This window comes from Gavia stellata, chromosome 8 (assembly GCF_030936135.1).
Source record: "Gavia stellata isolate bGavSte3 chromosome 8, bGavSte3.hap2, whole genome shotgun sequence".
Lineage (NCBI taxonomy): Eukaryota > Metazoa > Chordata > Aves > Gaviiformes > Gaviidae > Gavia > Gavia stellata.
The window spans coordinates 23439416-23458367 of record NC_082601.1 but is presented as its reverse complement, the minus strand read 5'-3'; the positions used below and the strand labels follow the sequence as shown (position 1 = coordinate 23458367).

Sequence of the window (18952 nt, the reverse complement as noted above, 5' to 3'; positions counted from 1 at the left end):
TCAGGATGCACCCAGATACTCTAACAGGCTATCTGAAAGAACAGAAATGGTCCAGTGGGAAAGGCAGTTAACATTTCAGAACACCAGACACAGAGGCATTCTGTAAGTATGTTTTGACCCTGAAATTGCAAACCAAGATGTTCAGATGGTTAAAAAATGTAGTCCTAGTATTGTGGTAGTAAATAATTAACACAAGATACTGTATTTACTGTAGTATTTAAGAAAGAATGCTTTTGTTTTGTTTACCATCATATCAAAGCTATAATTACATCTTTGTTTTGTTTTGGTTTTTTCAGTTTGACTTTAGCAGAGTATCATGAACAGGAAGAAATTTTCAAACTTCGATTAGGACATCTCAAAAAGGTATGTATATGGTCTGTTAGTCTAAGATTACTTTTTTTTTTTTTCCACCATGCCCAAAAACATAAAAACTAGTACTATCAAAGTAAGGAGAGGGCTTGTTGAGAGCTATCTGATTAGAAAACATAATACTGAAAGTGTTGTACACTTCTATGCCTGTTAGTAGCTTTCCTTTTTTTGTTTGTTTTTGCAACTTACCATAAACACTGGGAGTACAGGGGAGTAGTAGTGAGTCCATCCAGTGTAACACCGTACTGATTCCTTGAATCCTTGTAACAGTGATGATGCCACCAATACTGTTCTTGTTTCAGAGCTCAGGAAGTGTAGTCAGCCAAGTTTGATATATGGGCTTTTTACCTTAGTTTTTGACCTTTAAAAAGGTCCAATTTACAAAGCATTGCATTTCTGAATTAATATCATGTTTTGAGCATCTACAGTAACCACTTCAGTTGTTATTAGTTAGCATACTACCTATAGCAAGAGAGAATATAATTTTCCTACTTTTATGGAAAATCTTTTCTCTGTATTTTAAGTTCTTTTTGCAGTCAGATATTTCACTCCAGTTTTTGACTTTTGCAAAAACAAAAGTACTTTTTTCTTGAAGCCCATCATTCTAATAAATCTGTGTAATGAGATAATTATGATATGAACAAACTATTGCTTATTCAAGCAAAGCTTTTGAGGAATAACCTGTGAAAAGGAATGACAGTTGAAGCAGGCAGAAATATCTCAACAAGTGTGAAAGGAAAGTACCTTTATTTGCTGAGCAGTAGTTGTTGAGATGTTCAGTCAAAACAGGTCATAGTGTTTTCGCCCTTGAAATGTTGCAAGAGTGTGTTTCAGGCCTCTTCAAATATACAAGTCACCTGTTACAAATCCTACTATAATAAACTGAACTGGGCCCCTTGGGAACACTGGTGCTGTTTTTAAAGAATGTGACAAGAAAGTACTTGAATCTGTGGTAGGGAATCTGCGTACAAACTTGTTGGCACTAGTGAAGTAGACTGCCCATGTAGTTCTTCATTGTTAATGCTTTAGGAATAGCACCAGCTTCACATGAAATTCTGTTACAAAAATCTGTAGGGTTTTTTCCGTGCTTTCACTTTTTTGAAGTCTAATGGAAATTTCAAGTGACATATGAAGGAACCTGTTACAAAGTTGTTTAGTATCTGAATTTTGTTTTCACCTTGAGCATCAATGCTGGGGTACTCTGTATAAGAAGGAATTTCCTTGACTAAATGTCAGAGAGGAAACAAATGTTATTTTCTAGGAAATCATGTTTGAATATATCTGAAAATATTAATAAAAATACATACTTGTATTTTAGTTCTTATGTGTGATACAGATTTTGTTGTTAACTAAGAAAAACAATTTTGTTATCTTCTTTTTACATGGCTATATTTCTTCCCTAGTGCTTCTTTGCTGGTTACATTTTTTTCTTCTTTCCTTCTGCATACGCTGTTTTGCTGTCTGCTCCTCTTCCTTTTCACTCTCCAGATGCTTTCCTGGTGCTCTTATTTTTGGTGCCCTGTACATGCTGCCACCACCAGTTTCCTTTTCCTCCTGTTCCCCAGGAAATTCTTTTCCAGCTAGCAGCTTTGGTCCTGGAGAGAGGCTCTTGTTTTCTCACTTGCTTTTATATAGCAGTGACCTGAGGCAGCTAAGCTGGTTCATTCTTGCTTAAAGGTATTCACAGCCTGAGTGTCCTAAATAACAGCTGGAAACAATGCAACCAGCCAGTTCTCTTTGGACTAACGTTGGCCTATGAACCACATTTTGAGAACCACTGAATTGCATAATATATGAACAAAAAAGCCCAAAAGAGGCATAACTGATGGATATTTTTTGTCAGCCTTTGGGAAGAACATAGACAATTGTGTGTGTATAAGTGTGTGGCCTTTTGCGGGGGGAGAAGGGCTAGAATTCTTTATAAAGGACTACTGCGTTTTGAGGAACTGCGTATCATTTCAGGGTATTTAACAGAGAACTGCAAGGATTAATCTAAATATAAAAAAAAGAGTTTAACATTTTATAGACAGGAAAAAAAAAAAAACAACTTGACATTATATGTTAGGAAAAACCAATGGTCCACCCAGATCTGATAGCAGATTAGTGTTACTTAGTCCAGCTTTTAAATTACTAGGAATTTGATTTTCATTTTCTGAATGGAGGTTCATCTAGTGTCTTGTTTTGGAATGAGAGTTTTTTCCTTAGCTTTATGGGGAGGGATTCAAGATATCCACTGAAGTAATCTGGTCCAGACTCCTCAACTCCTGTGATCATTTAATGTGTGCTTTATATTATATGAATACAGTTGTTGTTTCAGGATGTGGGTTTATGATATACAATGTTTGGAAATACCATCTTTACAGCATTTTTTTCTCCCCTCTTCTGACTTCTGCCTCCAACCCCCTGTGCCATGACTTGTTGCCCTGTTGCTTTTACCAGCACCACCAGGTTGTGCAGTCACGGTATAAATTGGATTGGAGAACTGATCTAGCTTTTTTCAAAAACCAAATATGTATCTTCTTGTGAGGTTTGCTTTTTTTTCTTCCCTTTTTTTTTTTTTTAAAGAAAAGATTGATTAGTTTTCCAGTTTGGTTCACCATGTGGCTGTACAAGAGGCTGCGCCAAAATAACAAGAGATGATGTGGGGCACTGCTTCCTCTGGCACTGCTACTAAAAAAATATGTATCAGATGCCAGGTCTTCTTTTTTCTTTTCAGCTAGAATAATTCCATAATTATGAGCTTTCTGGTATGGACTTAATTTTGTCTCCCCTTTATTCAAACTTTCAAGTTCTAGAGGTACTACCTCTGGAATCAATACAACCCTTTCTACAGTGTCTTTCAATGAGTATACATTTTTCACTTCAGTATAGATACAACAGGTTTCCACAAATTAGGCATCATCAATTCTTTACTTTCTTAGAGAATCTGAATGAACAACTATTTCAGTGTTCTCTAATATGTACCATAAAGGTGAGATGATTTTAAATGCTGAAATTAGTTAGGAAATGTGCTCATACCTGATACGCTGCTTTTGAAATTGCTCTCAAAATCTTAGGCAATACACATTCTGCATTTGTAATTTTAATAAGATACAAATTGAAAAGATCTTTTTAAATTAGCTTGCTTCTGGTGTCTTGTATCAACACCTTAAGAACGTTTCTGCTGTAATGACTTATTCTTTTATTCTTTTTTTTATTTGTACTTCAGCCACAAAATATTTTAAATGTCTTGTCTTAATTTGTTGGTTTGTACAAAATCTATAACTGCACATATCTCGTTTTTTTAATCTTTCTACATGAATTTCAGACTGCTTCCCATATAATTTCTCTCCTTAGCTGAGGTACAAAACCCAGCTGCCTCTCATTTCAAATAGCATCCCTACAGTGCAGAACAAAACTGTGAACATCCCATTACCTGTGGGTTCATGGACAGAAAGGTTCCTTGAAACAGGCTTTTGCCTTATCTTTCTGAATTTTTCTGGCTTTAAGAGAAAAGCAGTGCTTTCTTCTTGTTCAGCAGGGTTTTGTAATGTCATGTTCCTCCATCACCACTAGGATTGATGCAGGGGTAAAAATACCCTTTTCAAACGGTGAGTAAATGAGCTTTTATATTTCATTCTTTTCATTTGCAGGAAGAAGCTGAAATACAAGCAGAACTTGAACGTTTGGAAAGAGTTAGGAATCTTCACATAAGAGAACTGAAAAGAATAAATAATGAAGATAATTCACAGTAAGAGACTTAACTGTTGTAATTTTGCATGTCTATTTTTAAAATAGTGCTCTAAAATCACATTTTACCTACAGAGGAGAGGCTTGTTCATAAATTTTTCTTTGGTTCTCTTTGTTTGTGTATATATTTTAAACACCAACTTATTTAAACTTTTAAAAAATATAATTACTTACAATTTGGTAAACTTATTAATGGTTTTATTGAATATGCAAGAAATAACATATATACACAGCTTATAGTGCAGGAGAGCTAAGAGCAGGTCTATGCTAGACCATATTACTAGGCTAAAAAAAATACTTGTAAGGGAACCTAATGCAATTCACTTAGCTGACAATAATGCAAGAAAATGGCGGGGAGATTTGATGCAACAGCAGCAATTTTGTGATGCAGTAAAAATTAGTTTTGGTTTTATTGCACTGTAATTTCATTCCTGCTAGGTACCTGTACCTAGTCTTTTTTATTGCACTGTAATTTCATTCCTACTAGGTACCTGTACCTAGTAGGAAAAAGACAAATGCAAAGTCTTTTGTATTATGTCAGGTACTACTCTGTACTTCAACTTGCGTGACACTATATCGTAATGTTAGATTGTTATTTAATATTAGCTATTACTATGTAGATTTGAAAGTAATAAATATATAACTAAAAAAAATAGTCTGTTTTCCATGATGGCAAATACAAACACTAACACTACAGTTTCACCAGCACTTTAAGCTGGCACTTTTGCTTGAAAGGAACTGGTTCTGCCTATCCCTGACTACTTCATTATGCTCTTGCCCTGTTTCCTTTCACGTGCTTGCAATGGCATTTCTTTACTGAGCAGACGCTGGAAATTGATCCAAGTTAAAACCAGCTCCCGTGGTTTCTTTTTCTGGATTAATTTTAACCCCGGATCAATTTCCTGGTCTAGTTCTTTGCCCCAGTTGCAAAAATGCTTATGCTGCCATGAGGAGAGAGGGCAGTGCAAGAATGAGCAGCCAGGGGGAAGGAGATGATGGGACTGGGTTCATTCTTTCTGCACTAGTAAATGTTTATGAAACGGTAGCCTTAAGACTTCAGGATTTTATTTTATTTTTTATTTTTTAGACACAATAGAATTATTTATACACTAAGACTTTTAAACATTAAAACAACAAGATGTGAAATTGTACTTAACTATTTTAATGGTCCACATACTTACCCTGCAGGAATACAGAAAATTTTTGTTACCATGTGGCTGTAGTGCTAATTGTTAGCTAAATTGGTGATGTGTTTGGGATATGCTTACAATTCAATGGCAGAATATTTTCATTTAAAAATAAATGTCCTACAACAAATACACAAGCAGTTCTTCGCAGGTTAAATTACAACCTTTTTTAATCTTCAGTGTTTCCATTAGAAGAGGTTGGTTTGTTTTTTTAAAAAAGGAATCCTTCAACAAGAAGGAATAAATGCAATAGAAAAATGGGAGGCTTTGACTGTGTAAATATTGCGTATGTGGGGCAAAGAATGTCCAAATTACAGTCCCAGTTGAAAACAGGGTTACAGGACATGGACCAGCAGAACACCATTGCAGCTTCACTGCTCGTTTTCTGCAGTCAGTGTTGACACATGGTGCAGAACGAAAAGCTTTAAACTGTGTGTTCATGGTTTTGTGGGAGTTTAGACTTGAGTATTTACCAAGTGGCCAAGCTGCAGCTTATGCTCATAATATAGAAGACAGAAGCAATGGAGAAGTAATTTAGGTCTGTAGCCCCTGCTGTCTTTCCTAACAGGTCTTGGCAACTTGGCCATTTGATGAGGGAGAGGGTTCTGAAGCAAAGCACCTTTTGGGTACTGACTCAAATCCTGTTGGGTTTTCAGCTTCCAGCTGTGGTGTAAAGCTGAGTCCTCTTTCTTGTTCTAGCAACATTCCCCTCTATGTCCCTCTACTCATGTATGCCCTCCCCATGCGTCCCAAATATAAAGTAGGCAGCAAACTCACCTGTTTGGGGTTCCAGGCTTGACAATGAAGAGTAGGAAATACTGCCCAGTTTAGAGATGGGTAAACGTGTATGTCTGCATGTGTTCTTTACAACTGCACTGGGATAACAGGACAAGTTGAGACTGTGGGTTAGGGCTTCCCTGTCTGGGTTTAGAGCCTGTGTGATGCTGGGGATAACTGCAAGGTGCAGGTTTTGAGCCACGGAGAGCCACACAGAGTAGCAAAAGCAGCAGTGAAGAGGGAAGGTGGTAAGGTTCACAAGACTGGCCCTACTAGAGGCATACATGTAATAGAAGGACCAAGAAAATACAAATCTAAATTTATTGATGTGGTTTTAAATAATTGGGCTACTGGTCGCATGACATCAATCGCCTAACGATGCTACCTCTAAATTTCTTCTATACTGAGTGCATTACTTCATTTTTTTTTTTCAAAATGCCTTTAGCATTGAAATACGTCTTGTCATAGTGAGGAAAAAGAAAGTTTTATGTTTAAAAGGGGCACACAAAGCAAGAATATGCATCTTCCCTCAAATACTTGGCTATGACCGTACCTCCAAAACTGTAGAGAACATGAAAGAATGGGATGAACTATTGGCAGACTAGCCCAAAACCCTTCCTTCAAGTTTTCTGTGGAGTATAACTGGCAGCTGGCCCTAGATTCATGAGTATAGTTGTCCCATCATTGCACTAGAAATGTGATGAGTATTCACCTCCCTTCCCCCGGTTGGGTGGAAGGATGTGTTTTGTCTTCTGCACATTTCAGGAGAGAGTATGGTCCTTTTCTCTGTCCTGCAGCATCATTTTGTGTTTGGAAGGAGTGTTTTCGTCTTGCTTTTGATTAGAGTACGAGCAAGATATTCAGTCCTTTGGTGTGTTTTCCCCATATTGCTGTTTGTTATTTGTCAACTTCTTAGTGTTATATAAAATCCATTTTGTTAAAAAGAGGCAGCTATGTACAGCAAGTCTGGTCATATTTCATGTGAAACTGGAAGAATATCCTCCTTGTCTGTTTCAGAAAGCTGAAGTTTGAGACTTCTCTAAAATCTGGCACAACAGAGAGAGAGCCCTTGAATCGCATGCTTAAATTTAAGGGTGCTTTTTTTATTCTCACAAAAATAGAGAAAAATAAAAAAAAGTTTGCCAGAATTGACTGGTTTGACGATGGTGTTGTGATAGCATTTGTAGACTAAATAGTCAAAAGGTACTGGAATTGACCATGTTGTGTAGTTGTGCCATAAAATTACACACAGTGTAATATTGTTGGGCATATTATATATTGCTAGTAAAAAGAAAGCTCCATTTGAGAAGTAATACCAAGAGGTTTACATTTCACACTCTATTTGTGTACCTTAAATAGAATTAAATGATTTTTTTTTCTTTCAAGATTTAAAGATCACCCCACGTTGAATGAACGGTATTTGTTACTCCATTTACTTGGCCGAGGTGGCTTCAGTGAAGTATACAAGGTAGAGTGTGTTGCGTCTGCTAAATTTAATGTTTGATCCATGTACATTTGTACATTTAATTTTGGGGGGGAGAGAGGGGATCTAAATAAGCAGAAGGATCGTAATGTGGTATACTCTTTAAACACTGGTTAAGCAAACTTCAATTAACCCATGGAGGGAGGTAGCATTACAATAGATTTGTCAATAGACTTGTGAATTACATGTCAGGTTTTTTCCTCTCTGTGTTGGGTGTTATTTTATCATCTTTTGTTATAACTTTCACATATTTGTGGGTTTCTTTTTTAGGCTTTTGATCTTTATGAACAAAGATATGCTGCTGTGAAGATTCACCAGCTTAACAAAAGCTGGAGGGATGAAAAGAAAGAAAACTACCACAAGTAAATATTAATGACTTACGCTTCATATGTTAAATTGAATAGCATTTTATTGATTGTAGAAGGTTAATGTATCCATCTTCTTTTAGACATGCCTGCAGAGAGTATAGAATACACAAAGAACTGGATCACCCCCGGATAGTTAAACTATATGACTACTTCTCCCTGGATACAGATACGTAAGTAGATAAAATGATACATTTTCTAGAACTTGTGAAGGATTTTAGTGCTGTATGTTAGATAAACAGAAATTAAGAGTATTTTAACAAAAATAATATGTTCTTGCTTTCAGCCAGAGCGTTTAGGGTTTCCTTAAGGGGACTTAAAAAGAACCACACTAGTTGCAGAATTTTGTGTCAGCTAAATATCGTAGGCCTTCTATAAAGTGATGAAAACAGTGTTTTGCAACACCTGACTAGCAAGCCGTACAGGATGTCCTGAGGGTGAAAGGGATGTGCAGTGCTGTAATGTTTTGGGGCAGAACAAGGGCTGCTGCAGGGCAGCTCTGAAAGCCTGCTGTAGTTTAGACAAGTTTCCAAGACTAAATGACATCAGGAGCATTATTAGCCTAAGTATAGCCCACGGTCACTGGGCTGCAACTCTTTGCGTGAAATTGTGTCACATCTTAAGTGATAGTGAATATATTTTTCTATTGAGTAATGTGCCTACATAAATAAGGGGGTAGTTTTTAACTTAACCTCTCGTCAATATGGATGCATTTTCTCTTTTGGTGAGTATGAATGTTCTGATTGATGTCAGTTTTCATAAGCTAATAGTTATGCCATGTAACTATTCATATAGTTTAATATTCAGGCAGCCAGTATCAAAACTAGGTCGTCATAGTCCGTTTCTGATTGCGCAGTTTGATACGTTATTTAATTTTGTCTTTCTGAATTCTGCCCCAGGTTTTGCACGGTGTTAGAATACTGTGAAGGCAATGACTTGGATTTCTATCTCAAGCAACATAAATTGATGTCAGAGAAGGAAGCTAGGTCCATTGTAATGCAAATAGTAAATGCACTACGGTATCTCAATGAGATCAAGCCCCCTATTATACACTATGATCTTAAACCAGGTAAATGAGGAATGTTATGATTGAAAACGTCATTTTTTTTCAATCCTTTATTTTGTTTAATTCATGCCTGAAAATACCAACATTATCTTCTGTATGTCAGCCTTATTGTAAAAAACTGAAAAAAGTGTGTACTTTTCTTTCTAGTTTTATTGCCAAAATCATCTGTCTTTTCTTTGGAAAAATGTTTGTCATAACTTTTCTTCTTTGTATTATTTTGATTTGAATTTGTAGAAAAAAAAAAGTCATATAGCACATAGATACATACATTGGTATTTAGCAATATAAACAGATAAGATCATTAGTTGGCTCAATCCTGTCTGATCGTTGTGGAATGCTGATGTGTAAATAATTTTTCTCTTAAGTATTTCTTAGCCTGTAAAGGATTGAAATAGGTAATCAGTCACTTTCAGCATCCCAGCATAAGCACTTCAAAACAGGACTTTACAGAAGTTTTCTTTACAATTAATAATAAGCATTGTCATAAGCAATGTATTCTGCCTTGACTCCATGGCCTTTGTTTTGCCGCCTTGCATGAATGATGCTTGTATTCTTCATGTACTTTAATCTGCTACACTTCCAAGCGTGGGGTTTGTAATGTAACTCTTGTGCCAGCCTGTTTGCTTGCTGCTGTGTAATAAATTGTTCATATAGATTTCTCTCATGTTATGGAATTGTACGGAATGTATTCTTAGTCTCATTAGTTTTTGTTCTCAGAGGAACTTAATCAAATAACTTCTATATCAAGAAATTATTGTACCACTTTAACACATGGAGTAAGATTCATAGTATCGCACCAATTTCTTGGCACAATTTTCTGGCATATGCAAGCTCTGAAACCGGTAGTGTAGGATTTGTTCTGGGCAGAAAAATAAGAAACTTCATTGTAACTGGTATACTGCTACGTTTTGGTGTTTCCTTACTACATTTTGGTGTTTCCTCGCTGTCCAGCCAGCTCCCAGCTGAGGGAGCCATTTCAGATGATGATGATTACCTAGAGAGTTCCTGAGACTGCACTGAAACGTGTCATAGTCAAGTTACTCTAGACTTGAGGGTATAAAGATGATGTTCCTGAAAACTGAACCTGGTTTTGAAAATAAAGCATTCTGTTAGCTTTTTTGAGTAATTTGTTTTTTCCTGCTCCGGATAGGTAATATCCTTCTTGTAGATGGAACAGCATGTGGAGAGATAAAAATTACTGATTTTGGCCTGTCCAAAATAATGGATGATGATAGCTACGGTGTGGATGGAATGGATTTAACTTCACAGGGAGCAGGAACTTACTGGTAATGCTTGGTTTGATTTTGCTGTTTGCGCTCTGTGTTATTGTTCAGATTCCATAAATGCTCTCTTATAAAGCCAATTTGGAGAGAGAGCTAGGATTAAAAATATTCACATGGATGACGCAGATTTTTGTGCAGTACTGTGAATGTTGATATCCCAAATGTTAGAATGGTAACATAACAAGTAAGATAAAAGAGTGTGAGTGTGCATGGTTTATTTTTATATATATATAAAAAAATGTGGAGATGATCACTATGGTTTAGAAGCATGGTTTCCCTGAAGAAGCAGGTGTTTAATCTTTGGCTGCAGGTGGCTGAAGACGTTTGACAGAACTATGATGATTCAGTGTGGGTGCTTAGTCCTTGGAAATCTTAGAGCAGGGATTACCAGCAGGTAATGTCCTTAGGACAAAAGAGTATTTACTCTTCCATCCTAAAGGTTAATGACAGCTCAGCAGCTGTGATTTGTTTTCTGTGTGCACTTGCATGCTTGTCCAAAAACCCGAAGTTTTAGAGCTGCCTACAGAACAGGAACGACAGTAAGCATTTCATTGCTTACAGAAAAGCTGTTTCTAGAATTTGCTTTCTAAAGATGCAGCTTCTTCATGGCACAGTAGCCCTTTGAGCCTGGGTGCATGGTAGCTGTGTTAGGGTGGGTGGAATAGAAAGCCTGTATTGGCCAGGTTATTACTTTTGAATTCATTTGCTCTTTCTCTCCTCATTCTGCCTGTAGCAAGATCAGAGTCAGGAGCTGAAACTTAACTCTAAACAGAGAAGCCGGTGCCATTCCCATGTGCTCTGCAACTTTCCCCTTATTCGGAAGTTGCATGTAATAAAGTTTTTTGCCTTTTCCTTCAGAATTTTTATAAAAGAAAACACACATGCTCTTGCATGAATGCTAGTGCACAGATGCTGTGAAAAGATGATTATTCAAGCTGAAGTATTTTAGAAGTGTTAGGCTTTTGCTGCTCTTTTTAATGCTTTACCTATTTAAACACCAGTTTAAATATTTTATTGTAGGAATGTATGTCAAAAAATTTTGGCCTTTGGATTTAATCTAAAATGCCACAGGCACTAGTGGTACTATAAACTAAGAGATCAAAAAAGGTCTGTGACCATTACAGGTTCATGATGAATCCCTGTGTTTCTAATTCACACTTTACTTGAGCCCAGAATCTTCATTAAGGAGGGAAATATTTTGAGTGAGTTTGAGGTGGGGGATGAGTCTGTTTAGAGCAGATTGCACTAACTGTCAGCAGCATAGTTCTGGAAAGTATTTCCACAGTCATTGGGTCTGGTTACCTGCCTTTCCAGGCAGTTGGGTCACAGAATCTCTTTTGTAAACTTACAGACGTTTGTATTAAATTTAGTTAGTGTTTTGTCCCCAGTAATCTGATTTGAAGTGTGTTCCGTAACCTCAGTTCTCTGATCATTAGAAACCTAATCTTCTAATTTACAGACTGTGTTTATTTGTGGCCAGTTTATACTTGTTTGTTCCTGTGCCAACACTGTCCTCCCTGAAGGAGGTTGTTTCCCTTCCTGGTACTTGCTCCTTGGTGTTTTTATAGCCTTCAGGTTTTTTTCCCTGGATTGTAGGCTGTCCATTCTTCAGATCATTTTAGTAGCTTGCTTTGCACTTGCATTACTTCAAGCTCATTTTTCTTCAATCTTGTGGTCAGAATTGTACACAAGTATTCCAGAAGAGATTTTGTGATACTGTGTGAAATTCATATTTGTGTTGCATTCTTATCTCATTTTTCTGCTTATTTCCATTTCCACAAATACTTCTTCAAAATTTCTTTCAAAGCCTTACATGCTGTTGATGAAAGAATGTCTGGTCTGTAGTTGCTCTAATAGTTTTTATACCTTTTTCAATTTTTAAATATTATAGTCAGTAATACTTAACTGCCCCCATATTGATGTTTGGGAGGTTTTGTTTGTTTTTTAAAGGAGGTTCCATTTCACCAGTTCTTTTGCAGTTCAGGAATGGCACAGGAGCTTCCTCAGCTTTCAGGTCTTTAAGTATGGCTTCCTGTAGATTATAGGAATGGAAATAGCAATCACATTTGTCTACCATATTACCCCTCTGGTTAATGTCATCATTCTTACTAAAAACTTAGGTAAAGGACTAAAAACTTAGGTAAAGTTCTTTAAGCTGTATCTACATTCTCTTTGATTCCTAACCAGGCCTTGCTATAAAATGCCCTATATGGCTTTCATCTTTTCTTGCTCTGATAGAGCCAATTAAAAAAAAAAAAAGTGATAATGCGTGATTTAGGTAAAGAATGTTAGTATTTGTGCTTGTATGAAATAGACCCTCTGACTGCCTGGCTATAGAAAAAACTGTTATGTCAGTTTTGATGGGTGTGCAAGGTGTTGAAATGCAGATCGTAAGGCAACTGTACAGTTGTCAAAAGATCAGAGATGTGTACGTGAAGTGTTTGTATAATTTGATATTTGAACAAGTTCCAGTGATGCCATACATCTACTTGCAGACACTGAGATGCAGGTTTTGTTTTCCAGGTACTTGCCTCCAGAGTGTTTTGTAGTTGGCAAAGAGCCACCAAAGATTTCTAATAAGGTTGACGTATGGTCAGTTGGAGTGATCTTTTTCCAATGCCTTTACGGTAGAAAGGTAAGGAAAATGTTGTTTGAAAATCTTAGAGTTTTAGTGTAAATTCCTGTTTCCAGTAGACTGTGAATTATAGTAATAAAGATGTGAATCTACGTGGAAAAATACTTACGTTACTTTTTGGTGTGCATTGATATTGCAAGAAATGTAGAAAATCTTGACTGAAACATTTTTATTTACGGAATGGTTAGCAGTTTGTATTAACACTGCAACAACTTACTATAGCATAAATATTTATGAAATCAAAGTAGTTGGATAACTCTTATGAAGAAAATAATGTGCTTATTTTTCAGCCATTTGGCCACAATCAATCACAGCAAGATATCTTACAAGAAAATACAATATTAAAAGCCACAGAAGTTCAGTTCCCTGTCAAACCTGTTGTAAGCAATGAAGCCAAGGTAACTTTTCATATGATCTCTGAGTAACAGTTAAAACATTCATCATAAAAGATTCAACTATAAAATTGCTGTTAAGAACACTGTGGGACGTAGTAACTAAACATGTAGGAAAACACAATGGACAACTAGTATTTTGATATTTTTATTTAAGCAAACTTATTCTGGGACTTCTCAAAGTCATGTACTTCAAAGCGAGACTCTATATATATTTCAGAAATTTGCAAGCGGTTTTAAAGTAGGCTGCCTCAAAAATGGTCTGCTTTGCTTTTTCCCAGAGGACCTTATGTGTCTCACTCAGGCTGTCTCACTAGAAGTTCCTGTGAAATACTTCTGCTAACAGTAACAAGCTCCTTGTGAAAATAGTGAATGTTGTTCTCTGCAGCCTTGTTGGCTTGAAGAACTATTTGACTACCAAATACCTGGAGGATACGCCTGCTAACACTCTTCCGCTTGATAGGTCATAGTATGTGTGTATTAACTCAAAGCTGAGTTTAGAAACATAAATTCTTAAGATTAAGAGTCTATAAGATGTGTTGATGCTGGTTCAGGAAATAAGACTGCCAAAATAGTTGATCTGCGACAAGCTGTGGGTGGCAATGTTGCCTGTATTTAAAAATCTTACTTTTAAACATCTGTAGTATCAAACTCATCTCCACAGACCAGCTATTCAGAAATAGGTTAAGGTGGTGTCCTGGTTTCAGCTGGGATGGAGTTAATTTTCTTCCTAGTAGCTGGCATGCTACTGTGTTTTGGATTTAGGATGAGAATAATGTTGATAACACATTAATGTTTTAGTTGTTGCTGAGCATTGCTTGCGCTACGTCAAGGACTTTTCAGCTTCTCACACTGCCCTAGCAATCCAATTCTGTGGATGTGGAAGAAATCATTATATATGTGTTACTTGTTTGTAAAACTGTCCCAATTTTTGGACAGTGCTCATTGGAAAAAATGCCAAAATAGTAGAATGCATATTTCAAGTTTCAGCAACTAATTAAACATACTTATATTTGGGACACAAACTGCAAAAAAAAAAAGGAATGTTAAGATTTAGCTTCTAAAGATTAAAAGGAAAGGAAACCTATTTCTAGAGGGAGTAACTTCCCAAGAAAATCAGTGCTTTGGGTACATAAACCTACTGTTAACAATTTGTGGTGTATTTCCATTGGTTATATTTTCTAAAAGTAGTGTTAGTGAGCGAGTTGCACTTAAGGTTATGAAAATTTGGTTGAAAAATTGTAGTTTGTCCTGGGTCTTTTGTTCGGCTGGGTTTTTTGTTCGCTGTTTTTGTTTTTTCACCCCCATTTGGAAAAATTATGTCCTTTGAATGCAGTTGACAAATACACATCATATAACTGATAACATTACATGTTGATAGTTTATATCCCTGTCTTTTAACTTTGCATTTCTTTGTCATTAGCAGCTTTTATATAGAGGATGTCGGGAAAGAATAGACAGTTCAGCATGGAGAATTGGCAACTTATGTTACATTCTCTGTGTATTCTATGTTCTGTTTGTTTGTTTGTAAGACTAAAATAAACTTTCAGTGTTCTCCACTCTTATTAACATTGTCACGATAGCTGTGAGAGAGAGGGAGAAATTATTCTCTGGTGGAAATGCTATAAAACAATTTCAGACTAACTTGTAAATTCAGACCATTTATGATGACTGTGTAGAATTCAAATTGTCTTTCAGATTTATAGGTCTGGCAGTTGGAAAAGAACAGCTTATAAACTGAAATTCTGATTTGGAAGACGTGGAGATGAAATAAATATGGAACCCGAAATTACATTGCTAGCTAGTTTTCCGACTGTAACTGTCCTTTGATCCTCCTCACTTTTTCCTATTTTGCGCAATGTTCTCCTTTGCATTACAGTAATGTGTCTACAGTGCCACAGAAGCATGAAGTATTTTACAAGCATTTTAGACACAAACTGTTACTCTGAGGATCTTGCGAACAACTCTTAACAATTAATTTCTTATGAAGGATTTCTTGTGAAGAATTGGATATAAATCCATAATGTCTAAGAACATGTGAATATATATTAACAGATGTGCATGATTTTTATTTGTACACTGTTCATGCTGGGTATGTGAATGATAGAAGTAAATTCTAGCAGTATTCTTTGGAACTTGTATCACAGATTTTTTTCCTTTAATCTCCAGTTTTTAATTGGAGCAAAGAACAAACAGCTGAACAGATTTATCAAAGAAAAGATATGTAATTCTTTTAAATTAAGTTCTAAATTAAGTAATGATGTGCTAATCAGTTCTGTAGCAATAATAAGGATTTTCTATCATTAAATGTTGAAGCCCAAGCTCTCAGGAGACCAGATGTTCTGTGTATGCTAGACATAAGACTTGACAGAAACTTTCTTTTTCAAATGATTGGCAGACATTGTTATGGACCTAAATGTAGGACAGCATGGTGTCTCAATAGCCCTGAAGCTAGATACAGAATTTTTCAATTGTTTAGATATTTTTAAGCAGATGGGGTTGAGTTTTTTCTGGGAAAGAAGTTCCAGCTAGGTAGTGGTTTCTTAAATAGTCTATTAGTTATTTAATGCCTATTGAACACGGCAACCACCATTGTCAAATTTCATGTTTTGCTCTATTCCATCATGGCACAGGTGGTAATGCCTGCTTTCAAAGGTCAACCAAAGCGTTGAAATTCTGCCCCTGCATATTCCATCTACTCTTCATCTACTGCACAGCTGAGTGGGTTTAGAAGCTCCGTGGACCTCCTTTATACTTTTTCAATCCTGTGATATTTGCCTTCTGGTTTTAACTAAGCTGTTCAAGGACAACACATGCAGAATTCTAATTGTGTGAGATGCTGATGTTTTACTTGTAAATATAGTTCCTAAACATAGAAATACGTATTTGAACTGTGATTATTTGAAGCCAATTGATTTGCTGGTTTTTTTTTTTTTCTGCTGTGATGTTACATTTTTTCATGAGCCTCAGTAGTAAAATGTTACACTGTCATTTGAATTGAATTACATGAGAATAAGAATTTGTTTAGAAACTAGTTTATCCAGGAGGACATGCATTTTTGCTTGTAAGCAGACGTAATTATTTGGAATGATACTGTAACTTTTTATATTTCTTTCCTAGGCCTTTATCAGACGCTGTTTAGCATACCGAAAAGAGGATAGATTTGATGTCCACCAGCTGGCTAATGATCCTTACCTTCTCCCTCATATGAGGAGATCAAATTCTTCAGGAAACTTGCATATGACTGGGCTAGCAGCATCCCCTACACCACCTACTTCAAGCATTATTTCATACTGAAATTTCTCCAACCGAGGAATGGCATGATACTTTTGTGTGGTTTCCAGATGCAGACTTGAGCTTGAAAGCATTTGAGTGTTTTTACACAGGACAAGTTCGATAACTGTGTTTTCAGACTGAAGTCCTCCTACATAGTGTCATTTGTATGATTGGAATGGATCACGGACTGTGAATAAATGTACCCTTCTGAGAAATACCTTTAAACATTGAAGGATGACACTGCCTGTTACACACTAACAGGTATACTGTGTTTAAGACTGAAGAAAAGGTTTTTAGTTTTTTCTGGGGAACATTGTAAATAATCTTTTTAATACTTAAAGTACATTTGGTTGATACTGGAAAGTTCTAACATGAAGGGTAGTTTTTCATTATTTAAATAAAAAAGGGTAGTGAGCAAATTTGAAAACACAGGAAAAATTCCGTGCCTGGTTATAAACTAAATAAACTGCCATATTTCCAAGACATTCATCTTTTGAAACCAAAGTAAGGAGTGTGAGACGGTCAAAGATATGTTCTGTATCAGGTTCCTCAGATAAAATTGTAGTATTTTATTTGGCAACTCAGGCTTGTACCTCCAAAAATGTGGTATTTCACTGAATTTAGATTGGAAGGGTGATACGGAATTCCTGGTACTTATTTCTCAAATAGATTGCTAATTTTGAAATCTGCTCAATTTTCTAAAAATACTCTACTTGCTGTGGTATTGAAACTTGTGAAACCTTCCAGGCTTCTAATAAAAGCAAGCAACAGTATGAAACCAAATGCAAACAGGTCATGTATAATGTTCTATGCAGGAATAATGATAAATTCCCTTCTAGCTCTATTGTAAATTGTTGTACAGATGTCACATTTTCAGTTAAATTTCAGCAACTTATTCCTGTACAAATGTTTAAAGTATGGCTTTTTCTAATTGGATATTGTATTTTTTTTAAGTCTCCCTCAAGATGCTTTTAATTGCTGCTAAATGATGTTGCTTTTACTTTTGCGAAAGAATCAAATGACCTCCTTAAGGTGCAAGTCAACTGTACGTTATAGAGAGAGTAAGAATAGGTAATTCATTAACAATCAAGGCATGTAAACCAGATCTGTGTTGGCAATATACAGTACAGTTCTTTAAGTCAGTTTATTGCGTTCGCAACCTGCAGAGCGCATTGATACTAGATGTAGAAGTTGCTCATGGTTATTCTCTATTTCTGGAAGTTCCTATCAACAAGGAAATGTTTCTTGTGGCTTGTACAGATATTTTAAAATGTGAAACATTTTCTAACTGCCTTGTATGGTAGAAACTTATTTTTCAGAACAGTGTATCTCTCTCTTACTCACTATTCTTTTTACTATCCCATTCTTGATGCTGAATACCTATATGTAATTTTGTCCATGTTGCAGAAAAAGGAGGCTGTATTACCACAGGTTTTCATTTAGTATTGTACAGTTAAACTGTTGCTCTTGTTTCTGATGTTGCAAGCCATTTTGTTTTCATTGTATATAAAGAAACATTAACTGTCTCTTTAAGATGCTGCTGAAATTGTAGAGAATGTAGCCAAAACAGTAATAAACAATGACAGTTGAAATTTCAAGGTTTTTATTGCGTTTTTACGTTTCAACAAAGGGCAAATCAGCTAACCGTATCACTGAGCTACACTTAGCTATTTAAAGCAAACTCTCTTTAATTACAAACAAAAGGCCAATAATAGACTAATTAATTTAAGTAACATTGGAGGTGAAAGGGGAGGATTCCATGAAACTTAAAACACGTGTCATAGTGAAGTAACCAAAACATCATTTCACTGAATAGACCTCACAGAAACAACTTCAAGTATTTCAGCGGGTCCTTCTAGAATTCTTTTAACCGTGGCATAAAATTAGACTCAAATAGTCTGCCTTATATTACACCAGAGTACTGGGACTGCATCCTTTTCACCATCTGTAGTGCAAGACCAAGTGCAGGGTTCAGGGAGAATGTGCCATAGCTGTAGGCTCACATAAGATATCATTCCTTCTTACTCAGCATGCATCAATATCGGAAGTTAAATCGAAGAATGTTTTGCCTAAGGAAAAGATGTAGGATTGTGTTAACTGTATTTTTAGTTATCTGGAATATATTGTGGTTACCCCTAGTAAAGGGAAGTTTGGCAATATATTAGAGAACTACTTAAGTAACTGGAAATTTTACAGCTGGCTAAAACTGAAGGGGTTTATGCATTGCACTAATTATGTACAGACTTGTTTTTACTGATGTTAGCAACTAGGAATAGGCTGTTGTGGCTGAATACATGACACTTCAGCTTTACAAATACACATTCCTGAAACCTAAACACTTGCATTAAACAAAGTTCCATATAGAAATACGTGAAAGAAAAGGAAAGTCA

General features: G+C 36.1%; 1 protein-coding gene across 1 annotated transcript in view; it reads left to right on the top strand.

Annotated features, from left to right (window-relative positions):
* Positions 1-18134, top strand: part of TLK1 (tousled like kinase 1) — a 72088-nt gene extending 53954 nt beyond the window's left edge. The window contains exons 12-21 of the mRNA XM_059820827.1: positions 297-363; positions 4002-4099; positions 7449-7530; positions 7816-7907; positions 7994-8083; positions 8810-8979; positions 10127-10262; positions 12783-12894; positions 13185-13292; positions 16407-18134. Coding sequence (XP_059676810.1) covers positions 297-363; positions 4002-4099; positions 7449-7530; positions 7816-7907; positions 7994-8083; positions 8810-8979; positions 10127-10262; positions 12783-12894; positions 13185-13292; positions 16407-16583 — 1132 coding nt within the window. The 3' untranslated portion in view covers positions 16584-18134. The remainder of the gene's footprint in view (positions 1-296; positions 364-4001; positions 4100-7448; positions 7531-7815; positions 7908-7993; positions 8084-8809; positions 8980-10126; positions 10263-12782; positions 12895-13184; positions 13293-16406) is intronic.
* Positions 18135-18952: the final 818 nt, after the last annotated feature.